The sequence below is a fragment of the Scyliorhinus torazame genome, chromosome 16 (assembly GCF_047496885.1).
Source record: "Scyliorhinus torazame isolate Kashiwa2021f chromosome 16, sScyTor2.1, whole genome shotgun sequence".
In the NCBI taxonomy this organism is placed as follows: Eukaryota; Metazoa; Chordata; class Chondrichthyes; order Carcharhiniformes; family Scyliorhinidae; genus Scyliorhinus; species Scyliorhinus torazame.
Genome location: NC_092722.1, coordinates 111,435,564 through 111,461,694, shown reverse-complemented (window position 1 = coordinate 111,461,694; position 26,131 = coordinate 111,435,564). Strand labels below are relative to the sequence as shown.

At 51.8% G+C, this 26,131-nt stretch overlaps 1 protein-coding gene across 46 annotated transcripts in view; it reads right to left on the bottom strand.

Annotated features, from left to right (window-relative positions):
* ank3b (ankyrin 3b) overlaps positions 1-26,131 on the bottom strand; it is a 1,101,178-nt gene that overhangs the window by 336,819 nt on the left and 738,228 nt on the right. For all 46 annotated transcript variants that reach the window (XM_072478848.1, XM_072478844.1, XM_072478845.1 and 43 more), the window contains exon 2: positions 24,555-24,656. In XM_072478848.1, the coding sequence (XP_072334949.1) occupies positions 24,555-24,656 (102 nt within the window). The remainder of the gene's footprint in view (positions 1-24,554; positions 24,657-26,131) is intronic.

The following is a 26,131-nucleotide window of genomic DNA, read 5'->3' as shown; positions in this document are numbered from 1 at the left end:
GTGTGAAGCCCGTGGGGCCTCGTTAAGTGGACCAATTAACGTTTTATAGCGGTGACAGCCTCGCTGGTCCTAGCGTCGGGAAGCTCGCGGCAGTTCCTGCTTGCTACCACTCTCAGAAACATTTTGGTTTCCACACACACTCTCTTTCTCCCCTCCACACACACACTCTCTCTCTCCCCTCCACACACACTCTCTCTCTCTCTCTCTCTCCCCTCCACACGCACTCTCTCTCTCTCTCCCCTCCACACACACTCTCTCTCTCTCACCCCCCCCACACACACACACTCTCACCCCCCCCCCCCCACACACACACACACTCTCACTCCCCTCCACACACTCTCTCATTCCCCTCCCCACCACATATCGTAAGTATCAGCATTGCAAGGGTTAATGTAGTGTTGAGAGTAGCCACTAGAAGGCGCTGCATATACAACGATAGAAGGCAGTGATGCTAGACCCGAGCGGAGGTGCGTATGCAGGAGATAGCTAGTGAAGGTCATAACAGCAGTTAATGTGAGAGGGTTAGATTATAGCTTATACCAGTAGTGGGATTAGTGTAGTTAGAAGTTATTGATCAATTCTGTGGAGGTGTGAGAGAGAGTGTTTGTGTGGAGGGAAGAGAGAATGTGTGTGGAGGGGAGAGAGAAAGCGAGTGTGTGGAGGGAAGAGAGAGAGTGTTTGTGTGGAGGGGGGTGAGAGAGAGTGTGCGCGGAGGGGAGAGAGAGAGTGTGTGTGGAGGGGAGAGAGAGAGTGTTTGTGTGGAGGGGTGTGAGAGGAGAGTGTGTGCGGAGGGGAGAGAGAGAGTGTGTGTGGAGGGGAGAGAGAGAGTGTTTGTGTGGAGGGGGGTGAGAGAGAGTGTGCGCGGAGGGGAGAGAGAGAGTGTGTGTGGAGGGGAGAGAGAGAGTGTTTGTGTGGAGGGGGGTGAGAGAGAGTGTGCGCGGAGGGGAGAGAGAGAGTGTGTGTGGAGGGGAGAGAGAGAGTGTTTGTGTGGAGGGGTGTGAGAGAGAGTGTGTGCGGAGGGGAGAGAGAGAGTGTGTATTAAGGACTAAGTGTCAAATCCCCGTTTTAGTAGTGTAAATAAAATCATAGCTGTGTTAAAGTAAAAGCTGCTCTGTGATCTTTGTGGAACACTACACCAATTATCCTGAAATAAGCAACAGAAAAAACACCCACAACACACATTCTGTCCTCACCAAACACACACACATGCTCTCTCTCTCTCCCTACCACACACACACACTCCACCCCCCACACACACACATACACAGACACACACTCTCTACCCCCCCCACACACACTCTCTACCCCAACACACACACACTCTCCACCCCCCCCCACACACACATACACAGACACACGCTCTCTACCTGCCCCCCCAACACACACACACTCACTCTCTACCCCCCCACACACTCACTCTCTACCACCCCCCCCCACACACACACACTCTCTACACCCCCCCCCACACACACACACAGACACACGCTCTCTACCTGCCCCCCCCAACACACACACACTCACTCTCTACCCCCCCACACACTCACTCTCTACCACCCCCCCCCCCCACACACACACACACTCTCTACACCCCCCCCCCCACACACACGTAGGCACACACACACACACACAGGCAGACACCAACAGGCAGACACACAAACACAGACACACACAGACACACACGCATGTGGTGATGTGCATCACTGTAAATGCATGTTGGCTAGCTAGACACTAGAGGGAGCACCAGAAACATCACACACACACACACTCAACCAATAGATCAGTTAGATAGGACATGACCAATGGACATTCACGATACACACAGAGGTGGCACCACCACAGGAGGGCATTATACCAACGCATATATAAAAGGACACCAGGCACATGATCTGCCGCTTTCCAGTGGAGACAGTCAGTGAGTAGAGACACAAGGTTAATTCAATATTATACCCACCACGTGGATTGCAGCAGCTGGTTAGTCAGTCTGGGTACCGATAGTAGGATTAGCAGTGGTGTCGAACCCGAGTAATAGAAGTGTAAATAGTTTAATAAAGGTGTTGAAGTTATCTCCACGTCTGAACCTTCCTTAGTCAAGTGCACTACAAGGAAGCCGCTTATGTTACACCTAGAACATAACATAACAAATCAATGCACACACACACACAGACAGACACACACACACAGACACACACACTCTCTCTCCCCACCACAGACCGACAGACACACACACTCTCTCTCTCTCTACCCCATCTACACACTGGACAGAATGTTCGCATATTTTTTCAGAGGGTCAGTCTGTGACTGAGAACCGGCATGTAGCTCCCCAGCTACACAACTGGGTTTTAATCCAGATTATGAGCCACACTGAGAAACATATTCAGTGGATGTTTCTTTACGGCATCACAGTTGTGGGTATGGGGCCTGATGGAGGCAGCAAGGTCTACTCAACAGAGATTGGAGAGCCCATGTTAAAAGCCCCCTCCCCGGATCAGCACAGAAAAAACCCATCAGGAACTAACACCCTCTCCTCACACCATCAGCACCGGGGCTCTCAACCCACCACCCCACCCCCTCCTCTCCTCCACTAACACCTGGGCTTTCACCTCCTGCGGCCCCCTGCTTGCCCCTCTCCCCCCTCCACATCATCAACATGAGGGCCCTCATACCTGCCCACGCACCCCCCCCCCCCCACCCACCCAACAAACATTTTGCAAACCCCAGCCCAATGGGGCTCCCCCAGGGAGATGAACCGGACCGTCCACTGGCAGTGCCAATCTGTGCCAGGGCTGTGCATGTCCTTATCTCTCTTGGGAGGGGGGTGGGGGTGGGGGGGGGGGGGGGGGGGTGGTAGTCACCACTGTTGTATTATATTGTATATATGGGTATTATGGTAAGGCCTCTGTACTACAGGTACGGGGGTAGATCCCTGCCTGCTGGCTCTGCCCAGGAGGCGGAGTATAAATGTGTGTGCTCACCGAGCTGCAGCTATTTTGTAAGCTGCTGAAGGAGGCAACACATCTCTGTGTAATAAAGCCTTGATTACATTCTACTCTCGTCTCGTCGTAATTGATAGTGCATCAATTTATTACACAGAGTGAACGGGCCGGTTAAGCGGGCCCAGGTGTTCGCGCACCTGAAGGGGCTGAAGGCGGATGTGGTCATGCTCCAGGAGACACACCTGAAGGGCAGACCAGGTAAGATTGAGGAAGGGGTGGATAGGTCAGGTGTTTCATTCGGGGCTGGATGCCAAAAATCGGGGGGGTGGCGATCTTGGTGGGAAAGAGGGTGTCGTTCGAGGCGTCGAGTATTGTGACAGACAATGGCGGCAGGTACGTAATGGTAAGCGGTAAGCTGCAAGGGGAAAGAGTGGTGCTGGTCAATGTGTACGCCCCGAACTGGGACGATGCGGGTTTTATGCGGCGCATGTTGGGTCGGATTCCGGACTTGGAAGTGGGGGGCCTGATAATTGGGGGGGGGGGGGGGGCGCTGAGCAGGGCGCTGATAGCGAGAGTAGAGGGTACCGAGTACTCGGTGATAGCCATTGCGTATCACGCCCCGCATTGGGTAGACCTAGAGCTGGGGGAGGAGAGGGACCAGCGCCCATTGTGGCGCTTGAAGGTGGGACTGTTCGCGGACGAGGAAGTGAGCAAGCGGATCCGAGGAAGCATAGAGAGATACCTGGAGGCCAACGATAACGGGGAGGTCAGAGTGGGGATGGTCTGGGAGGCGCTGAAGGCGGTAGTTAGGGGAGAGTTGATCTCCATTAGGGCCCACAAGGAGAGGAGAGAGCAGATGGAGAGGGAGAGGCTGGTGGGGGAGATGGTGAGGGTAGACAGGAGGTGCCAGGAGAGGGACTGTTGAGGGAGTGGCGTAGCCTCCAGGCCGAATTCGACCTGTTGGCGACCAGGAACGCGGAGGCGCAGTGGAGGAAAGCCCAGGGGGCGGTTTATGAATATGGGGAAAAGGCAAGCCGGATGCTGGCGCATCAGCTTTGGAAGCGGGACGCAGCTAGGGAGATCGGGGAGTTAAGGATAGGGGAGGGAGTGTGGTGCGGAGTGGGGTTGGCATCAATGGGGTCTTCAGGGACTTTTATGAGGAATTGTACCGGTCCGAGCCCCCACTGGAGGAGGGAGGGATGGGCCTCTTTCTGGACCAATTGAGGTTCCCAAAGGTGGAGGACGGACTGGTGGCAGGATTAGGGGCCCCGATTGGGCTGGAGGAGCTGGCCAAAGGGATAGGAAGCATGCAGGCGGGGAAGGAACCGGGGCCGGATGGTTTCCCGGTCGAATTCTACAAAAAATATGTGGACCTGTTGGGCCCGTTGCTGGTTCGGACCTTCAATGAGGCAAGGGAGGGGGGGGCTTTGCCCCCGACGATGTCCCGGGTACTGATCTCCTTGATCCTGAAGCGGGACAAGAATCCCCTGCAGTGTGGGTCTTACAGGCCGATTTTGTCGTTAAATGTGGATGACAAGGTGCTGGCGAAGGTCTTAGCCACGAGAATTGAGGATTGGGTGCCGCAGGTGATCCACGAAGACGAGGCAGGGTTCGTGAAGGGGAGGCAGTTGAACACGAATGTGCAGAGGCTCCTGAACGTTATTATGATGCCGACGAGGGAGGGGGGAGGCGAAGATAGTGGTGGCGATGGACGCTGAGAAGGCCTTCGATAGGGTAGAGTGGGGGTTACTTGTGGGAGGTGCTGAAGAGGTTCGGGTTTGGGGAGGGGTTCGTCAGGTGGGTTAGGCTGTTGTATGAGGTCCCGATGGCGAGTGTGGCCACGAACAAGAGGATGTCTGAGTGCTTTCGGTTGCATCGAGGGACAAAGCAGGGGTGTCCCCTGTCCCCCCTGCTCTTCGCACTGGCGATTGAACCCCTGGCTATTGCACTGAGGGAGTCGAGGAACTGGAGGGGGTTGGTGCTGGGTAGGGAGGAGCATAGGGTGTCGCTTCATGCGGACGACCTACTGCTGTATGTGGCGGACCCGGTGGGAGGAATGCCAGAGGTAATGAGGATCCTCAGGGAGTTCGGGGATTTCTCAGGGTACCAGCTCAACATGGGGAAGAGCGAGTTGGTCGTGGTTCACCCAGGGGACCAGGAGAGGGGGATTGGCGAGCTCCCACTAAAAAGGGCGGAGAGGAGCTTCAGGTATTTGGGGATCCAGGTGGCCAGGAGCTGGGGGGCCCTGCATAGACTTAATTTCACAAGGCTGGTGGAGCAAATGGAGGAGGAGTTCAAGAGGTGGGATGCGTTGCCGCTGTCCCTGGCGGGTAGGGTGCAATCAGTTAAGATGACGGTGCTCCCAAGGTTTTTGTTCCTGTTCCAGTGCCTCCCCATTCTTATCCCGAAGGCCTTCTTTAGGCGGGTCAACAGGAGCATAATGGGGTTTGTGTGGGCACAAGGGACTCCGAGGGTGAGAAGGGTGTTCCTGGAGCGGAGTAGGGATTAGGGGGTGGGGGGGCTGACGCTGCCCAACCTCTGTGGGTACTACTGGGGCGCCAATGCGGCAATGGTGCACAAGTGGGTGATGGAGGGGGAGGGGGCTGCATGGAAGAGGCTGGAGACGGCGTCTTGTGAGGGTACGAGTCTGGAGGCGCTGGCAACGGCGCCGCTGCCGCTCCCTCCAAGGAGGTATACCACGAGCCCGGTGGTGGCGGCTACCCTCAAAGTCTGGGGGCAATGGAGGTGGCACATTGGGGAAGTGGGGGCCTCGGTGTGGACACCGATACGGGGGAACCACCGGTTTGTCCCAGGGAGAATAGATGGAGGGTTTTCGGGGTGGCACAGGGCAGGGATAAGAAGGTTGGGGGACCTGTTTGTGGATGGGAAGTTCGCGAGCTTGGATGAGCTGGAGGAGAAGTACGGGCTCCCCCCGGGGAACACCTTTAGGTATCTACAGATAAGGGCATTTGCCAGATGGCAAGTGGTGGAATTCCCGCTGCTGCTGCCATGCACGGTACAGGACAGGGTGCTCTCGGGGGGGTGGGTTGGAGAGGGGAAGATCTCGGCAACGTACCAGGTGGTGCAGGAGGAGGAGGAGGCCTCGGTGGAGGAGCTGAAAGGTAAGTGGGAGGAGGAGTTGGGGGAGGAGATCGAGGCGGGGACATGGCCAGATGCCCTTGGGAGGGTGAACTCTTCCTCTTCGTGCGCAAGGCTTAGCCTCATACAGTTTAAGGTGCTGCACAGGGCACACATAACCGGGACATGGGTGAGCTGGTTTTTTGGGGGTGAGGACAGGTGTGTTAGGTGCTCAGGGAGCTCAGCAAACCACACCCATATGTTCTGGGTGTGCCCAGCACTGGAGGAGTTTTGGAAGGGCGTAGCAAGGACGGTGTCGAGGGTGGTAGGATCCAGAGTCAAACCGGGCTGGGGGCTCGCAATATTTGGGGTTGCAGGGGAGCCGGGAGTGCAGGAGGCAAAAGAGGCCGGTATTCTGGCATTTGCGTCCCTTGTAGCCCGGCGAAGGATTCTCCTTCAGTGGAAGGATGCGAGGCCCCCAAGCGTGGAATCCTGGATCAACGATATGGCAGGGTTTATTAAATTGGAGAGGGTGAAATTTGCCTTAAGGGTTGCACCTTAAGGGTGCAAGGGTTTTTCAGGTGGTGGCAACCGTTCTTGGACTTCCTGGCAGAACGGTAGACAATGGTCAGCAGCAGCAACCCGGGGGGCACAGATGCTCCAGATTCTGTACACGCGGCTGAGCTCCAACGTTTTTCCCTTCGTCCAGGATGCGCCTACCTACGCAGAGGCCATGGCGCTACTGAAGGAGAATTACGCTCAGCAGACTAACAAAATCTACGCCATGCACCTCCTATCCACGCGGCACCAACTTCCCGGTGGGTCTATGGAAGATTTCTGCGTACCCTGCTCGCCCTGGTAAGAGACTGTGACGACCAGGCCGTTTCGGCCACTGAACATTCAAACCTGCTAATGAGAGATGAGTTTGTCACGGGCATAGGATCTGACTACATCCACCAGCGCCTCTGAGAAGGGGCCGCACTTGACCTCGCGGTGACCAAGAAACTAGTGCTCTCGCTCACGGTCGCCTCACGCAACGTACAGGCTTATGCCCCTGACCGCACGGCCCACCCACCCCTGTGCAGCGGCCAGCGGCCACCCCATCGTGGACCCCATCAATGACCGCCCTGAGCCAACCCCACGCCTGTGCCGCCCGGCAGCCAACCAACCCCTGGGGGCCCAAGTGCTACTTCTGCGGACAGACAAAACACCCTCGGCAGCGCTGCCCGGCGTGGAGCGCGCTTTGCAAGGCCTGCGGCAAGGAGTGACATTTTGATGCAGTGTGCCAGGCCCGTTCAATCGCCGCTATTGTCCCGGCACCCCCCACGTGCGGCCAGTGGGCGCCGCCATCTTCCTCTCCTCAGACCACGTGCGGCCCGTGGGCATGGCCTCTTGCTCCACTCACAACATGTGCGGCCCGTGGGCGCTGCCACCTTGCTTGCCTCAGAACCAATGGGTACCGCCATCTTGCCTGCCCCAGGACATGTGCGGTCCAAGGGCACCGTCATCTTGTCTGCCTCAGGACACATGCGGCCCGTGGGCGCCGCCATCTTACCCGCCTCAGGACGCCTGCCCGTCGGGCACCTCATTGGGACGCTCATCGCCTGCAACCGCCGCCGACCAGCCGCGCCTCGCCTCGGTCACGATCAACCAGTCTCGACCGCACAACCTTGCGACCGCTTCGACAAAGGTGAAGATCGACAGGCACAAGATATCCTGCCTTCTGGACTCCGCGAGCACTGAGAGCTTCATCCACCCCGATACGGTAAGGCACTGCTCCCTCGCGGTACACCCCGCTAACCAAAGAATCTCCCTGGCCTCCGGATCCCACTCCATGGTGATCCGGGGGTACTGCATCGCCACCCTCACCGTCCAGGGCGTAGAGTTCAGCGGCTTCCGGCTCTACGTCCTCCCCAACCTTTGTGCTGCCTTGCTACTCGGCCTGGACTTCCAGTGCAACCTCCAGAGCCTAACCCTGAAATTTGGCGGGCCCCTACCACCCCTTACTGTGTGCGGCCTCGCGACCCTTAAGGTCGACCCGCCTTCTCTGTTTGCAAACCTCACCCCGGATTGCAAACCCGTCGCCATCAGGAGCAGACGATACAGCACCCAGGACAGGACCTTCATCAGGTCTGAGGTCCAGCGGCTGCTGCGGGAAGGTATCATTGAGGCCAGCAACAGCCCCTGGAGAGCCCAAGTGGTAGTTGTAAAGACTGGGGAGAAAAACAGGATGGTCGTTGACTACAGTCAGACCATCAATCGGTACACGCAGCTCGACGCGTAACCCCTCCCACGTATATCTGATATAGTCAATCAGATTGCACAGTACCGGGTGTTCTCGACAGTGGACCGGAAATCTGTCTACCACCAGCTCCCCATTCGCAAAGCGGACGACCCATACACTGCGTTTGAAGCAGACGGCCGCCTTTACCATTTCCTTAGGGTTCCCTTCGGCGTCACCAACGGTCTTCGGTCTTCCAACGAGAGATGGACCGAATAGTTGACCGGTACGGGCTGCGGGCCACTTTCCCGTACCTGGACAACATTACCATCTGCGGCCACGACCAGCAGGACCATGACGCTAACCTTTCCAAATTTCTCCACACCGCCACACTCCTCAACCTAACTTACAACAAGGAGAAGTGCGTGTTCAGCACAAACCGCTTAGCCATCCTCGGCTATGTGGTTCAGAACGGAGTTCTAGGGCCCGATCCCGATCGCATGCGCCCCCTCATGGAACTCCCCCTCCCTCACTGCCTCAAGGCCCTCAAACAATGCCTGGGGTTCTTTTCGTATTACGCCCAGTGGGCCCCAAACTATGCGGACAAGGCCCGCCCACTCATTCAATCCAACGCTTTCCCACTGACGGCCTCACCTCACCAGGCCTTCAACCGTATCAAGGCCGACATCTCCACGGCCGCGATGTACGCGGTCGATGAGACACTCCCCCTTCCAAGTCGAGAGCGATGCATCAGACGTCGCTCTGGCCGCTACCCTCAACCAGGCAGGCAGGCCCATGGCATTCTTTTCCCGCACCCTCCATGTCTCAGAAATTCGGCACTCCTCTGTCGAAAAGGAGGCCCAAGCGATCGTTAAAGCTGTGCGACATTGAAGGCATTACCTGGCCGGCAGGAGATTCACTCTCCTCACTGACCAACGGTCGGTTGCCTTCATGTTTCACAACACACAGCGGGGTAAGATCAAAAATGATAAGATCTTGAGGTGGAGGATCGAGCTCTCCATCTACAATTATGAGATTTTGTATCGCCCCGTAATGCACGATCAATGACCACTAAAGCGAGACTGTAGTCCAACTGAAAGCTTTAATAAGCTAGATGTTTCCCCCAGCAGCTCAGGTACAGAATGAAGGCTGCTGGGGCGGCACTGGTTCTTATACCCCGCCTATCAGGGCGGAGCTATCATACATTCTAACCAATAGAAAGCATACAGTTTCCACCAATGGTGCTTTAGCCTATCAGGTACCGTAATACCTATAATACCACACGCCGGTAAGCTCAACGAGCCCCTCAATGCCCTGTCCCGAGGTACATGTGCCAGCAGACAAGTGGACCGACTCGGGACCCTGCACGACGATCTCTGTCACCCGGGAGTCACCTGCTTTTACCACTTCATTAAGACCCACAATCTGCCCTGCTCCATCGAGGAAGTCAGGGCTATCACCGGAGATTGCCAGGTCTGCGCGGAGTGTAAACCGCACTTTTACCAGCCAGAGGGTGAAGGCCTCCTGCCCCTTTGAATACCTCAGTGTGAACTTCAAAGAGCCCCTCCCCTCCACCGACCCGCAACACGAACTTTCGTAATGTGGTCGACGAGTATTCCCGATTCCCGTTCGTTGTCCCATGCCCCGATATGACGCCTGCCACCGTCATCAAAGCCCTCAACACCATCTTCGCTCTGTTCGGTTACCCCGCCTACATCCACAGCAACCGGGGATCCTCATTTATGAGCGAGGATCTGCGCCAGTCCCTGCTCAACAGGGGCATTGCCTCGAGCAGGACGACCAGCTACAACCCCCGGGGAAACGGCAGGTGGAGCGGGAGAATGGGACGATCTGGAGGGCCGTCCAGCTGGCCCTACGGTCCAGAAATCTCCCGGCCTCCCGCTGGCAGGAGGAACTCCCCGACACACTTCACTCCATTCGGTCGCTCCTGTGCACCTCGACCAACGAAACCCCCCATGAACGTCTCTTTGCCTTCCCCAGGAAGTCCACCTCCGGGGTTTTGCTCCCAACGTGGCTGGCAGCTCCAGGACCCGTTCTCCGCAAGCACGTGTGGCTCCACAAGGCGGACCCGTTGGTTGAGAGAGTACAGCTACTCCATGCGAACCCGCAGTACGCCTACGTAGCATACCCCGACGGCCGCCAAGACACAGTCTCCCTCAGGGATCTGGCACCAGCTGGGTCCCCACACCCACTCTCCCACCCCGGCGTCACACTCCCTTCCCCTGGCGCACCCCACCGCAGCCCCCGCTCCAGGACAATCCGTCCTCCCCTTGCTCCCACCCGGGGATGAAGAGGATTTCGACACGCTTCCGGAGTCAGCGAAGACCAAGCCGACGCCTGAGTCTCCACCAGCACTGCGGCGCTCTCAACGACAGATCAAGGCACCCGATCGTCTCAATTTGTAATATTCTCTGTGATTTTTAAAAGCACCTTGTCTGTATATAGTTCTCCACCACACCCGCTGGACTCATTTTTAACAGGGGGTGAATGTGGTAGTCACCACTGTTGTATTATATTGTATATATGGGTATTAAGGTAGGTACTACAGGTATGGGGTAGATCCCTGCCTGCTGGCTCCGCCCAGGAGGTGGAGTATAAATGTGTGTGCTCTCCGAACAGCAGCCATTTCGTAAGCTGCTGTAGGAGGCTACACATTTCTGTGTAATAAAGCCTCGATTACATTCTAATCTCATCTCGTCGTAATTGATAGTGCATCGGGGGCTATTATTCCCTCTGCATCCCCGGGAGGATCTCCTCAACTGATTCATGTTTTTCCAAACCTGTTGTGAATCTCACACAGATGAGACATCATGTAGGCATCGCCCCCTTTCTCTCTTTTGCCCCCAGACAGACACACTCTTGCTCTACACACACACACACCTCTCTCCACCCCCCCCCCCCACACACACACACACACACACACACACACACACACACACACACACACACACACACAATTCTCTCTCCACCCCACCCCCCCCCCCCCCCCCACACACACACACACACTCTCACTTTGTCCCACACCCCCAAGCAGTGAGCTTCTTTATTCTCACCCCACCACACGATCGCCCACATTCTCTTCCGGCTCAGCAGGCAGCCTCCTCCCCAGCCCAGCCTGGCATTGCAGGCAGCCTCCTCCCCAGCCCATCCTGGCACAGCAGGCAGCCTCCTCCCCAGCCCATCCTGGCATTGCAGGCAGCCTCCTCCCCAGCCCATCCTGGCACAGCAGGCAGCCTCCTCCCCAGTCCAGCCTGGCATTGCAGGCAGCCTCCTACCCAGCCCAGCCTGGCACAGCAGGCAGCCTCCTTCCCAGCCCAGCCTGGCACAGCAGGCAGCCTCCATCCTAGCCCAGCCTGGCATTGCAGGCAGCCTCCTCCCCAGCCCATCCTGGCACAGTAGGCAGCCTCCTCCCCAGCCCAGCCTGGCACAGCAGGCAGCCTCCTCCCCAGCCCAGCCTGGCATTACAGGCAGCCTCCTCCCCAGCCCAGCCTGGCACAGTAGGCAGCCTCCTCCCCAGCCCAGCCTGGCACAGCAGGCAGCCTCCTCCCCAGCCCAGCCTGGCACAGCAGGCAGCCTCCTCCCCAGCCCAGCCTGGCACAGCAGGCAGCCTCCTCCCCAGCCCAGCCTGGCATTGCAGGCAGCCTTCCTCCCCAGACCAGCCTGGCACAGCAGGCAGCCTCCTCCCCAGCCCAGCCTGGCACAGCAGGCAGCCTCCGTCCTAGCCCAGCCTGGCATAGCAGGCAGCCTCCGTCCTAGCCCAGCCTGGCACAGCAGGCAGCCTCCGTCCTAGCCCAGCCTGGTACAGCGGTCAGCCTCCTCCCTGGCCCAGCAGAGCACAGTAACCACTGTCTCTCACAGATGCTCCTTTCCCACCACCCCTGGTCCCAGCCAATACTTTTAATTTGGAGCACACTCATTCGTGTCAGTGTTGCTCCTCCTCCAATCAGAGATTGCGGGAGAGGTGCAATTTCTTTCAGTATCTTCCACACCACTTACCAGCATTTTTGAATCTACCTCCAAGTGCCAAATTGGTGGGTTCATGAGCCACATCTGGCCCATGGGCCACGTGTGTTAGATAAGCCAGCTCTAAGGGATCAAGTAATTTTCTTTTTTTTTTTAAGAAAATGTTTTATTGAGGGATTTATAATTTTAACATTTTAAACAACAGAGAAATCCAACACACGCAAAAACCCCACAATAACATACCCCACTCTCCCCAGCCCTAAACTCTAACCAGCCATACATTAGATTCCCTGCCCTTATTCGTCACTTCCATGCCTCCCCCTTCCACCCCCCTACCCGCTGACGGTCAATTCTCCTTGAAGAAGTCTATGAATGGCTGCCACCTCCGAGCGAACCACTTTAATGAACCCCTTAATGCGAACTTAATTTTCTCTAGCCTAAGAAACCCTGCCATGTCACCGACCCAAACCCCCGACTTTGGAGGCTCCGAGTCCCTCCAGCCCAGCAAAATCCGTCTCTGTGCACCAGGGAGGCAAAGGCCAAAACGTCGGCCTCTCTCCCACCCTGGGCTCCTCGATCTTCTGACACTCCAGATATTGCCACTTCTGGACTCGGAATTACCCTCCCTTCCAGGACCTCTGACATGACACCTGAAAATCCCTGCCAAAATCCCCTCAGCCTCGGACACGCCTAAAACATGATTCGCAGGACCTTCCCCATTAGCGCTCACACCTGTCCACCACCTCCTCAAAAAAACCTACTCGTCCGGGCCGCATATGAGCCCTGTGGACAACCTTGAACTGGATCAGGCTAAGCCTGGCACACAACGAGGATGCATTGACTCTCCTCAGGGCCTTCTCCCATAGGATCAAGTCATTTTCACTACCCCTTTCCTTTTTATATACTTGTAGGAGCTTTTATTGCCTGTTTCAAACTTCTTGCCAGTTTTCTCATAATCCAATTTCTCCTTTTTTTAAAGTCATCCTTTGCTGGTTTTTAAGTTGGCTCAATGCTCTGCCGCTGGCTCAATGTTCTGCCCTGCCACTAATCTTTGTATATATTTTCTTTCAATTTGATACTATCCTTAACTTCCTTAGTTAGCATGCATAGTGTATCCTTCTCGTAGGGTCTTTCTTTTTCAATGGAGTATGTCTTTGTTCAGAGCTATGAAATGCCTCCTTAAATGTCTACCACTGCTTCTTTACTGCCTTACCTTTGAACCTAACGTCCCATTTACCTTTAGCCAACTCTGTCACCATACCCTTGTAATTGCCATTATTTAAGTTTAAGATACTAGATTCAGACCCACATTTCTCACCCTCTAACTGAATGTGCATTCTACCATGTTAAGATCACTCTTGCCTAGAAGGCCCTTTACTATGAGGTAATTAATTAATCCTGTCTCTTTACACATTACCTGATCTAAAATAGCCTGTTCCCTGGTTCATTCCATAATGTCTTGTTTTTAAGAAACTGTTCTGCATACTCTGCATGAATTCATCCTCCAATCTGCTTTTGCCAATTTGATTCAGCTAATCTACTTGAAGATTAAAATCTCCCAAAATTATTGCAGTACCTTTGTTACAACAAGCCCCCATTTGTTTTTGATTTATACTTCATCCTACAGTGCAGCCACTGTCAGGGGGCCTATAAACCACTCCCACCAATGACTGCTTGCCTTTCATATTTCTTAGCTCTACCCAAACTAATCTTATGTGTTAGTCCTCCGAACCAAGATTAATTTTCACTACTGTACGGGTCTCCTCCTTTATTGACAAACCTACCCCACCTCCTTTTCTCTTCTTCCAGTCCTCCCAAAATGTCAAATATCAGTAAATATATTTAGGTCAAAGCTGAATACCCTTAAATATTCAGGATCATTGATGGGGCCTCAGCTATTTACAATCTATATTTGTAACTTAGACAAAGCACCAAGGATGAGTGTAACTGAGTTTGTTGACAATACAAAGCCAGGTGGGAATGACAGCTGTGGAGGAGGACAAAGAGTTAGAGGTATAGACAGGTTAAGTGAGTGGGCAACACAATGGCAGATGGTGTGTCAAGTGGGAACTTTGGCAGTAAGAATAAAAAAGCAGAATATTTTTTTAAAGGTGTGAAACTTATAAAAGCTGATGTTCAGAGACACTTTGCTGCACTGAACACAAAATGTTAGCATGCAGGTACAGCAAGCACTTAGCAACGTAAGTGGCTTCTTGGCCTTTATTGCAAGAGGATTGGAGGACACAAATAAAGACATCTTTCTACAATTGCATGGAGATTTGGAGAAATCACAGCCAGAATACTGTCTCCACACACTTGCATCAGAGGGATTTAGAGCATTTTCCTAAAATGAGAGGCATATATTCTCTAGAGTTTTAAGAACCTGTAAGATTAGGATGGGGAATTTGGCTGGAGAATCTAGAACAGGGAGGGGGCAGTTTCAAGATAAGGGATCGATCATTTAGGACCGAGAGGAGAAATGTCTTCGTTCAAAGGGTTTGGGATTCTCTACCTCAGAGGGTTATAGGTGCATACAGATAAATACATTTAAGGCCGAGGGTGACAGAAATTTGGTCTCTCAGCGAACCAAGAGCTATAGAACATGGGCAGAAAAGTGGAGTTCAAGCCCAAGATCACACTGACTGCGGTGCAGGCTCGACAGGCCATCTGGTCTATCTACTCCTGCTCCTATTATGTTTTTATGTTCTTGAAGTCTAACTTGTCCAAAACTCTGCTCCCTACATCCTGGCACAGACCAAATCCAGCTTATCTATTATCTCATCCCCCTGAATCTTTGCAGTACACTGAGCTCAACATCCAGGTTCTCGTTTACAAATTTCTTCAATACCCACGGCCTAGCTTACCTCCACAGCCACTTCTAACAGTTTGCCCCAGTCTATCATCCTCCGCCTCCCTTGAACAGATGTTCCTTCATCGGTGTTGACACTACACTTTTAAATTCCTTTCCTCAACTTTTTTACCTTGCGACCTCTCTCCACCACCACCCTGCTCCCTGCCCCCACCTTTAAAATCCAACCTCAAAATCTATTGGGCTGTGTTTTTCGTCAATGAAAATTCTTCCATGACCCGTGCAGGAAGGAGAAGGGAATGAACGGAATGTAGGGAACGAGGGAGGGTAAGGGAGGGAAGAAGTCATTAGATTAGGAAGCTCGTGTTCATGGACCAGTTGAGTTAAATGGCCTGTTTATGTGTTGCAGATGTTAGGAAATTCTATGTTACACATCCATCCTTCCCTCCATTGTAAAGCTCGTTGAATTATTTTATTACATTAAAGGTGCTATCTAAATGCAGGATGTTGATGGTGCTATGTTTAATTCCAGATGCTCACTTTACAGTTAACGGCTTTTTACTGATACATTTATGCCTGGCGCATCAGCCAATCTGATTTACCAAAGCGCATATAAACCCATGGCTAATCTACACAGTTTACAAATAATAATAACAACAATAATAATAATAATAATAATAATAATAATAATAATAATAATAATAATAATAATAATAATAATAATAATAATAATAATCGCTATTGTCACAAGTAGGCGTCAATGAAGTTACTGTGAAAAGCCCCTAGTCGACAGTCCCTCTGATATACAAAAACCATTTCAAGGTAATTACAAGGAGGGTGCTGAGTCACGGGAGGAAAGATTAGTGGGGGGAAATGAGGGTGATCATCAACATGGTCAAGCAAATGGGTTTCAATCAGGACATTAAAGGAAGACAAGGAGATGGGGGGGTTTAGTAAAAGAAATTCAGAAAGTCAGGCAGAATCAATTGATGGAAGGAGTGCCTTCCGAAGGTAATAGGGGAGGATCAGACGGGGTTCATGAAAGGAAGGCAGCTGTTTTCGAACATTAGGAGGGTTTTAAACGTTGTTATGGCACCGTCGGAAAGAAAGGAAACAGAGGTAGTTGTGGCATTGGACGCCGAGAAGGCGTTTGATCGGGTAGAATGGGGTACCTGATGGCAGTGCTGGAGCGGTTTGAGATTGGACCAAGGTTTGTGAACTGGGTAAAGCTACTATATAAGGAACCGAAGGAGAGTGTCTGCACAAATAATATCAGTTCGAGATACTTTTCTCTCCACCGTGGGACGAGACAGGGATGTCCTATGTCCCCCCTGCTGTTTGCACTTGCGATTGAGCCATTGGCCATCACATTGAGAAGTTCGGGAGCATGGAGAGGAATAGTGCGGGGGGGGATAGAGCATAGGGTGTCCTTATATGCCGACGACTTGCTGCTGTATGTGTCGGAGCCGAGTGCGTCGATAGGAGGAATATTGGAGCTACTGCGGGTATTTGGGTCTTTCTCGGGGTACAAGTTGAACCTGGACAAGAGTGAGTACTTTGTGGTGTCTCGGCCTGGGGTGGGGGCAAGGGTGGGGGGGGGGGGCTGCCATTCCGTAGAGCAGGGACTCATTTTAGGTATCTGGGGGTGCAGGTTGCCCGGGAGTGGGGGAGGCTTCGCAGGTACAACATCACTAGTTTGGTGGGGAGAGTGAAAGCCGATCTGGCAAAGTGGGATGGCCTGCCTCTGTCACTGGCAGGTCGGGTACAGGCGGTTAAAATGAATATGTTGCCGCGATTCCTGTTTATTTTTCAATGCCTACCGATTTTCCTGCCAAAGTCTTTTTTCAGGGAGATTGAGGGAAGGATTACCTCATTCATATGGGGAGGGAAGGTGGCCAGAGTGAGAAAGGTGCTGCTACAGAGGGGAAGGCAGGCAGGGGGTTTTGGTCTCCCGAACTTGTTGTACTACTACTGGGCGGCGAATGTGGAGAAAGTGCGGAGCTGGATCAGAGGGGTGGATTCTCAGTGGGTCAGAATGGAGGAGAGTTTGTGCAGGGGGTCGGGGCTGAAGGCACTTGCAACAGCGCCGCTCCCAATAGCTCCAGGGAAATATTCAGGGAGTCCGGTAATAATAGCTTCATTGAAAATCTGGAGGCAGTTTCGCCAACACTTCGGGTTGGGGTTAGGGTCAAGGGAAATGCCGATTCGGGGGAACCACAGATTTGAGCCAGGGAGGTGGGATGGAAGTTTTCGGAAATGGGAAGAGAAGGGGATTAAGACGCTAAAAGATTTGTTTCTTCGGGGTCAGTTTGCAGGATTGAGGGAGCTGGAAGCGAAGAATGGGCTAGAGCAGGGAGAAGTGTTTAGGTACATGCAGGTTCGGGATTTTGCCAGGAAGGAGATACAGAGCTTCCCAGAGAAACCGGCCTCCACATTGCTGGAGGAGGTGTTGACGACAAGGGGACTGGAGAAGGGGGCAGTGTCAGCGGTGTAGGGAGCCATTTTGGAAGAGGATAAGGCACCACTGGAAGGGACCAAAGCAAAGTGGGAGGAAGAGCTGGGAGAGGTTATAGAGGAGGGGGTCTGGTGTGAGGTGCTCCGGAGAGTGAATGCCTCCACCTCATGTGTGAGGTTGGGGCTGATACAGCTGAAGGTGGTATATAGAGCGCACCTCACGAGGGCGAGGATGAGCCGATTTTTTGAAGGAGTAGAGGATGTGTGTGAGCGTTGCGGGGGGGGGGGCCGCGAATCACGTTCATATGTTTTGGTCCTGTCCAAAGCTAGGGGAGTACTGGAAGGAGGTGTTTCGGGTAATTTCCAAGATGGTGCGTGTGAAACTGGACCCGGGTCCCCAGGAGGCCATATTCGGGGTGTCGGACCAGCCAGGGTTGGAAACGGGTGCGGAGGCAGATATCATAGCCTTCGCCTCGTTGATCGCCCGAAGGCGGAACCTGCTGGGATGGAGAGCAGCCTCTCCACCCAGTGCCCTGGCGTGGCGGGGGGACCTGTTGGAATACTTGACCCTTGAGAAGGTTAAGTTCGAACTGAGGGGAAGGATGGAGGGGGTTCTAGAAGTCATGGGCACTATTTATTATGCACTTTCAAGAACTGGATAACATCGAACATTAGTTGGGGGGGTGGGTGGGGGTGGGGCTGTGTAGATTAAGGGTGACTATGGGTAATCCCTGATTCCTTTTTGTCATTTGTTTATGTAAACATGTGGGCTGAGGTTTGGGGGGTTGGTGGGCGGATGGGATCGTTGTTATTATGGGGATTGGCATATCTTGCTGATTATTGTTTATTGTTGTTGGTGTAAATGTGGGAGAAAATGTGAAAAAGGAGTATTTTTTTTTTAATTTTTTAAAGAATCAATTGATGGATGGATTTTTGACAGGCAACAATTCAGGGTTACAGGGTGAAGGTGAATTAAGAACAAAGAACAAAGAAAAGTACAGCACAGGAACAGGCCTTTCGGCCCTCTAAGCCTGTGCCGCCCATGCTGCCCGTCTAAACTAAAATCTTCCACACTCCCTGGGTCCGTATCCCTCTATTCCCATCCTATTCATGTATTTGTCAAGATGCCCCTTAAATGTCACTATCGTCCCTGCTTCCACCACCTCCTCCGGCAGCGAGTTCCAGGCACCCACTACCCTCGGTGTAAAAAACTTGCCTCGTACATCTCCTCTAAACCTTGTCCCTCGCACCTTAAACATATGCCCCCTAGTAATTGACCCCTCTACCCTGGGGAAAAGCCTCTGACTATCCACTCTGTCTATGCCCCTCATAATTTTGTAGACCTCTATCAGGTCGCCCCTCAACCTCCGTCGTTCCAGTGAGAACAAACCAAGTTTATTCAACCACTCCTCATAGCTAATGCCCTTCATACCAGGCAACATCCTGGTAAATCTCTTCCGCACCCTCTCTAAAGCCTCCACATCCTTCTGGTAGTATGGCGACAGAATTGAACACTATACTCCAAGTGTGGCCTAACTAAGGTTCTATACAGCTGCAACATGACTTGCCAATTCTTATCCTCAATGCCCCGGCCAATGAAGGCAAGCATGCCGTATGCCTTCTTGACTACCTTCTCCACCTGTGTTGCCCCTTTCAGTGACCCGTGAACCTGTACACCTAGATCTCTTTGACTGTCAATAATCTTGAGGGTTCTACCATTCACTGTATATTCCCTACATGCATTCGACCTTCCAAAATGCATTACCTCACATTTGTCCGGATTAAGCTCCATCTGCCATCTCTCCGCCCAAGTCTCCAAACGATCTAAATCCTGCTGTATCCTCTGACAGTCCTCATCGCTATCCGCACTTCCACCAACCTTTGTGTCGTCTGCAAACTTACTAATCAGACCAATTACATTTTCCTCCAAATCATTCGTATATACTACGAACAGCAAAGGTCCCAACACTGATCCCTGCGGAACACCACTAGTCACAGCCCTCCAATCAGAAAGCACCCTTCCATTGCTACTCTGCCTTCTATGACCTAGCCAGTTCTGTATCCATCTTGCCAGCTCACCCCTGATCCCATGTGACTTCACCTTTTGTACCAATCTGCCATGAGGGACCTTGTCAAAGGCCTTACTGAAGTCCATATAGACAACATCCACTGCCCTACCTGCATCAATCATCTTTGTGATCTCTTTGAAAAACTTTATCAAGTTAGTGAGACACGACCTCCCCTTCACAAAACTATGCTGCCTCTCGCTAATACGTCCATTTGCTTCCAAATGGGAGTAGATCCTGTCTCAAAGAATTCTCTCCAGTAATTTCCCTCCCACTGACTTAAGGCTCGCCGGCCTGTGGTTCCCTGGATTATCCTTGCTACCCTTCTTAAACAAAGGAACAACATTGGCTATTCTCCAGTCTTCCGGCACATCACCTGGAGTGGAATAGAATACAGGCAGCAGAACTTTGGAGGGGATAAAGTGTGGATACAATGGTGATTGAAGGTCAGTCATGGCAACATTGGAGTAATCAAATACTCGGGACAAGGGCATGAATAATATTCAAGTATAAAATGTAATTTGTATGTGTCTATTCTCCCAAAAGATAACAATAAATCTGGCACAATATGCACTGCAGCTTGCTCAAGCCGCTTCTGTGTGTACTTCCTACTTCAAACTCCACTTCCTGACCATATCTCACATCAAGGTTAAACATCCATCTGTATGACTCTTAGATTTGAAATTGTAGCATTGAGCGACATGACTGCCCACTGGAAGCACAATTACCTGTCACTATTGTCATGTGAGTGTACCTTTAAGAAAGGTTTTATTTGACCACATGGCTTTGTAGCACGGCTTCAGTGATGTAATTTGTGGGTGGAGCTGGGCTGCGGCTGTCAGGTAAGAGGGGGTTTAGTGTTTTGGGTTTCAGTTTGTTGGTTTGGACTGCAAAAGAAAAAAAGCAGTGTTTCCCTGTTTTCTCTGTTTTTATTTTAAAGATGTTGCTGTGAACTGAAAGCACAATGGGTGTGGCAAACTGCCTTGGTAACTTTAAAGATAGAGTTGCTTTCTGGAAGGAGTTTTGAATCTGCTGGTTGGAGGCTGGATCTCAGGGAAAGGACCAGTCCCATTCGAGTAATATTACAGTGTGCTGGGCCACGCCCTTGAAAGGGGTTTTGGTTTATTGATGCATTAAGAGTTATAAACATAGATTACTGTTGTGTGCTTTTTCAAGTTTGTAATTGAGAACAAACTCTTGATATATGTTAACTACATTCTTATAATAAACTTTGTTTTGACAAAAGCGCCTAGGAAGTTTGATGATTCAGACCAAAGTGAAGGCTCTTGTGCTCATGCTAGCCAAATTAAACATAAGACTTATAGGTCAGGTCAGCTTCATAATACACTTTGGAGTTTCTAAGCTCTGGCCCATAACACTATCCTGGCCCAAAGCTGCTATAACTCAAGAGCAGCTGGTTTATTTAAAAAACAGCCTTCCTCATATGGGCAGAATCCTTTGAGCGATTCAGAAGTAAAAAGGTCAAGTCCAAGCAGGAAGTGAAAAAGGGAATCGTTTTTAAAAATCATTGGGCACGATTCTCCACTCCCGTGCCGGTTGGGAGAATCGCCTGGGCCGCCAAAATTTCCCGCGACGCCGGTCCAACGCCCTCCCAAGCGGCGGGAACAGCCCCGTCGAGTTCCGCGGGCCGGAGAATTGCCCGAGACACCCAAACTGGCGATTCTCCGGCACCCCTGCTATTCTCAGGCCCGGATGGGCCGAGCAGCCAGCCCAAAACGGCGGGTTTCCCCCGGCGCCGTCCAAACCTGGTCGCTGCCATCGGGAACAGCGCGGGAACGCTGGGGGGGGGCGGCCTGCGGGGGATCCTGCACCAGGGGGTACCTCAAATGTGGGGTGGCCCGCGATCGGTGCCCCGCGATCAGTGCCCTCCAATCGTCGGGCCGTCCTCTCTGAAGGAGGACCTCCTTTCTTCCGCAGCCCCGCAAGATCCGTCTGCCATCTTCATTTGGGGCGGACTCGGGGAGGACGGCAACCACGCACGCGCGGGTGATGCCAGTTATGTGGCGCCGGCCGCGTCATGTATGCGGCGCCGCCTTTACGCGGCGACAAGCCCTGGCGTGTGTAAATGACGCGGCCCGGCTCCTAGCCCATTATCAGGCCCTGAATCGGTTGGGATAGGGGCTGTTTCGCGCCGTCGTGAACCTCGACGGCGTTCATGACAGCGTGGGCACTTCGGCGCGGGAGTGGAGAATCCCACCCATTATATTTCAGGATGTGAGTGTCACTGGCAAAACCAGCTTTCATTAACTTTCCCTAGTTGCCCTGAGCTTGATACAACTAAGTGGCTTGCTTGGTCATCTCAAAGTTAACCACTTTGGTGTGGGGCTGGAGTTACAGATCAGGCACATCAGGTAACAGCAGGTTCCCCGAAAGGATACCTGTGAGCCCCTTGGGTTTTTACAACAATACGTTTTACAGTTTATTTCTTGATTTTTAAACCAAAATTAAATCTTTAATGTAAAGGTGTGATCATTAGTCCAGGGCTCTTGATTTCTCCTCCTGTAACACAACCAGGCCACTACAGCACAGCTAATTTGTAATCAAAGAAAAGGAGCCTTTCCTTTGGAAAGTAGGAGGCCAAGTTGGAGGCAGAGGGATTTATTTCAGGCTGAGCTGCTTCCACAACCTCAATCCCCTGTAACCCAGATCCTACCTACTCTGGTTCAGAGCTTACCAACTCTCTCTTTCCGCTGACCTCATTACTGTCTCTTTAAACTCGCCCCCTCCCCTCTTCCGCTGGTACTCAATCTCTTGTCTCCTGAATTGTAGCACTAACATAAACCGCAGCATTCGCTCAAAGATCTTGGAATGCACCATCCCTTCACTAATCTCTGCCTATCTCTTTTACCACTCTCGAAACAGATTCCTCTATTTTGGTTCCTATGCCACCTTCAACATTGAGATAGCCCTGGGTCAAAGTTACCAATAACCACCTTGTACATCAACCTCTTTACCACATTTCATAGGTCTGACTAATTAATCTTTGTCCTTCACCCACAATCCACATTGTCGTGTTAATCACCCTGGGGTAACACGGACTGCAACTGGCTGCAGTTGTACTTGAAAGACTCCAAACTGTGATGTTGGTTCAATACGCTTTATTGAACTTGTTAAGCAGTGCACACAGTTCGCTATGGGTTTGACTCTCTACTAATCTAAGCGTGCTTACTATAACTAACTAGACCAGACTAGCTCTGAGCCACGTGTAGAAGGTGCTAACTGATATATACACCCCGACTGTCACTACAGTTGTCACCAGTGGAAAGAGGCAGAGTGCTGATGCCTCGTGTGTTTTATAGTGGGAAACCGCCTTCTAGTGTTCTGCCTGGTGATTTGTTGTGTTCTGTCCTGTGTGTTGATTGGCTGTACTGGGTGTCTGTCACTGCCTGTCTGTATCTCATTATGTGCATGAGTGCATATCATGACACACATTTGGAACATCACCAACCCCCACCCAGAACCCTTGCCAACCTCTTGCTTTATCGCAGATACTGTGTTATTTCTGAAATAGGTGAAATTGGCAAAATCAGAGTCATGAGAAGATTACTGCTAACTCATGACATTAAACCGTTCACATTCAGCACTGAATCGGAGGAAACTGGGAAGACGCCATAGTCCTGCATCTATATAGTCCCTTTCACAACCTCAAGACATCCCATCCCATTTCAAAGCCAACGCAGTACTTTTGAATTGTAGTGTCATGATTTGAAAAACATAGTATCAATTTACACACAACAAACTGCTACAAACAATAATGATCAGATGATCTGTTTTGAGACGTTGGCGAGTGGCAGAACATTGGGAAACCCGCCTTGCTGTCCTTCGAATAGTGTTACGGGATGTTTTACATACACAAGAGGACAAACAGGGCCTCAGTTTAACTTCTCAACTGAAAGACAGCATCTCCCGACTCTGCAGCTCATCATCAGTTCTGTACAGGTCGAGGTTTTGGGTTCAAATCTCAAGGGTGGGACTTGAACCCACAACCTTCTGACTCAGGGGAAGAGTGAACCACTGAGTTAGGCAGACACTGTTAGATTTGTACTTGGAGAACTGGGAACAGGTTTTAAATAATGACACCAGATAGAATTACCGGGTTAAGGCTATTCTTTCCTTGGTGCTCCCATGAAGCCTAAGAATATCACAGCAGAATGGCCATTAATAATCAAGTGTTGAGAGATCCGATCTGGGAACTGCATACCCTCGTCAGTTTAACATTCTGTGAGCTTCGTATTTTCTACATGTGGACGTGCCGTTCAGAAGTTGGTCCAACATGTGGCCATTTGACTTGTGGAGCGTATACAGAGCGGGATTCTCCCGAATCCCCGCAATGGCCCGACGCCGGAGTAAAAAGCGGCACAAACCTCTCCGGCGTCGGGCCGACCGGAAGTTGTGGAATCCTCCGCACTTCCGGGGTCTAGGCCGGCACCGGAGGGGTTGGTGCCGTGCCAACCGGCACCAAAGGGCCGGCGTGGTCCCGCACATGCGCAGACCGGCCTACGTGTTCTGGTGCATATGCAGGGGGGTGTCTTCTTCGCGCCGGCCATGGCGGAGCCCTACAGAGGCCGGCGCGGAAGGAAGGAGTGCCCTCACGGCACAGGCCCGCCGCAGTTCGGTGGGCCCCGATCGCGGGCCAGGCCACAGTGGGGGCCCCCCCGGGGGCGGATCCTCCCGCACCAGCCGGCCTACCGGCCAGGTCCCGCCATGTGGGACCCTGTCCATTTCACGCCGCTCGGCCCATCGGGACCCGGAGAATTGCCGGGGGACTCCACTGCCAACGGCCCCCGATCGGCGCGGCATGATCTCCGCCCCCGCCCAAAAACCAGCGCCGGAGAATACGGCAGCCAGCGTCGGAGTGGCGGGATTGACGCCCCCCCCAGGGATTCTCCGACCCGGCAGGGGGTTGGAGAATCCCGCCCCAGATTTCATGGTACTTCCCCAATTAACCAAAACAGTCACAAAGTTAAAACTGAAGTGGATGCACAAACCTGGTTACAGATGTTTATGTCGACTCCAGCTTTGATATAGTCAAGGGCCTTTTCCAAGTTGCCGGCTCGAGCAGCTCGTAAGTAGCTTGCGTTGGTGTCAGTCTAATAAGAAGGGGAGGGAAAAAAAGCGGAGTTTAATGGGGCAAAATCGACTTCAAGCCTATTGTTGAGGAAATTCTACTTCACGTGAACAATTTTTAACAGGTCAAATTCCCACTGAGTCTGCGTTCTCCCTCTGTTCTATCCCCTACGCATTCTGCAGGACTTTCAGAATCTAACTGGGGCCAAAGATAATATTATTGCAGTGAGTTCAGTTAGTTGCAGACATGGTGCAGTATCTTTGGGCATGAATTTTTATTGACATTTGTGACAGCTTGCATTGCAGATGGAGAACAGTGTCAAGCACAAAGAAAAAAACGTACAATTCCGGAAACACTCAGTAAGTCAGCCAGCAACTACACCGAATGGAAACCTGTACACACATACATACATAAGGATGAGATGTAAAATGATTGGACAGTGAGTTAGAAACGAAAATAGTGCAAGACAAATTAGACAGAAGATTAATGAGGGAAATATAGATAGACGAGACCCAGAAAATGTGTAAAGGGTTGAAGCAGGATTGCTAAATTGGAGAAGAGGAGCAGGAATGGGGGGCAGAACAGAGCAGTGGAGCAGGGAATTTTGTGGGCTGTCTTCACATTCTCACTTAAACTGAAAACCTCTGAGCATGTCTCCCCCAAGCCAGATATCAGACAGGTCAATCCATCAGCTTACCCTGAGAGCATGTTTCCCAAGTGAATACCAATTGCTCTTCACAAATATTCAAGTGATTTATTATTTCACAAGTTCAATTCCAATCGACATTGAGGCTCTTTGGTCAATACAGGAAGTGTAAAGAGAAGCATTTCAGGATGCCATAGGAAAGCAGCATACTATAGTGATCAATTCCACCTCTATTTCTGATTTCCGATTGTGATGCAGTAATTTTAGTTAGAGAAAACTTTCTATTGTTTTCTCTCCATAGGTACAAATCAGAAAGCATTGTCCAATATTATATATATTCCACTAAATACACTGATCTCATAATAATACCCCCTTGCATATTAGCGGATGTATTAATCAGCCCTATTAGTGAAGGGATAAACCAGGAAACTACAGGCTAGTCGATCTAAATGGTGGGGAAACTATTGAAAGCAATTTATTTTATTCATTCATAGGACATGGGCATCGCAGGTTCTGCCAGCATTTATTGCCCATCCATAATTGCCCTTGAGAGGGTAGTTGAGAGTCAACCCACATTGCTGTAGGTCTGGAGTCACATATAGGCCAGACCAGGGAAGGAATGCAGATTTCTTTCCCTCAAGGACATTAATGAGCCAGATGGTTTTTATGACAATCGACAATGGTTTCATGGCCATCATTGGACTTTTAATTCCAGATGTTTATTGAATTTAAATTTCATCATCTGCAGTGGCGGTATTTGAATCTAGGATCCCAGAGCAGTACTCTGGGTCTCTGGATTAATAGTCCAGTGACAATACTACTACGCCACCATCTCCCCAGGAGTGGATAAG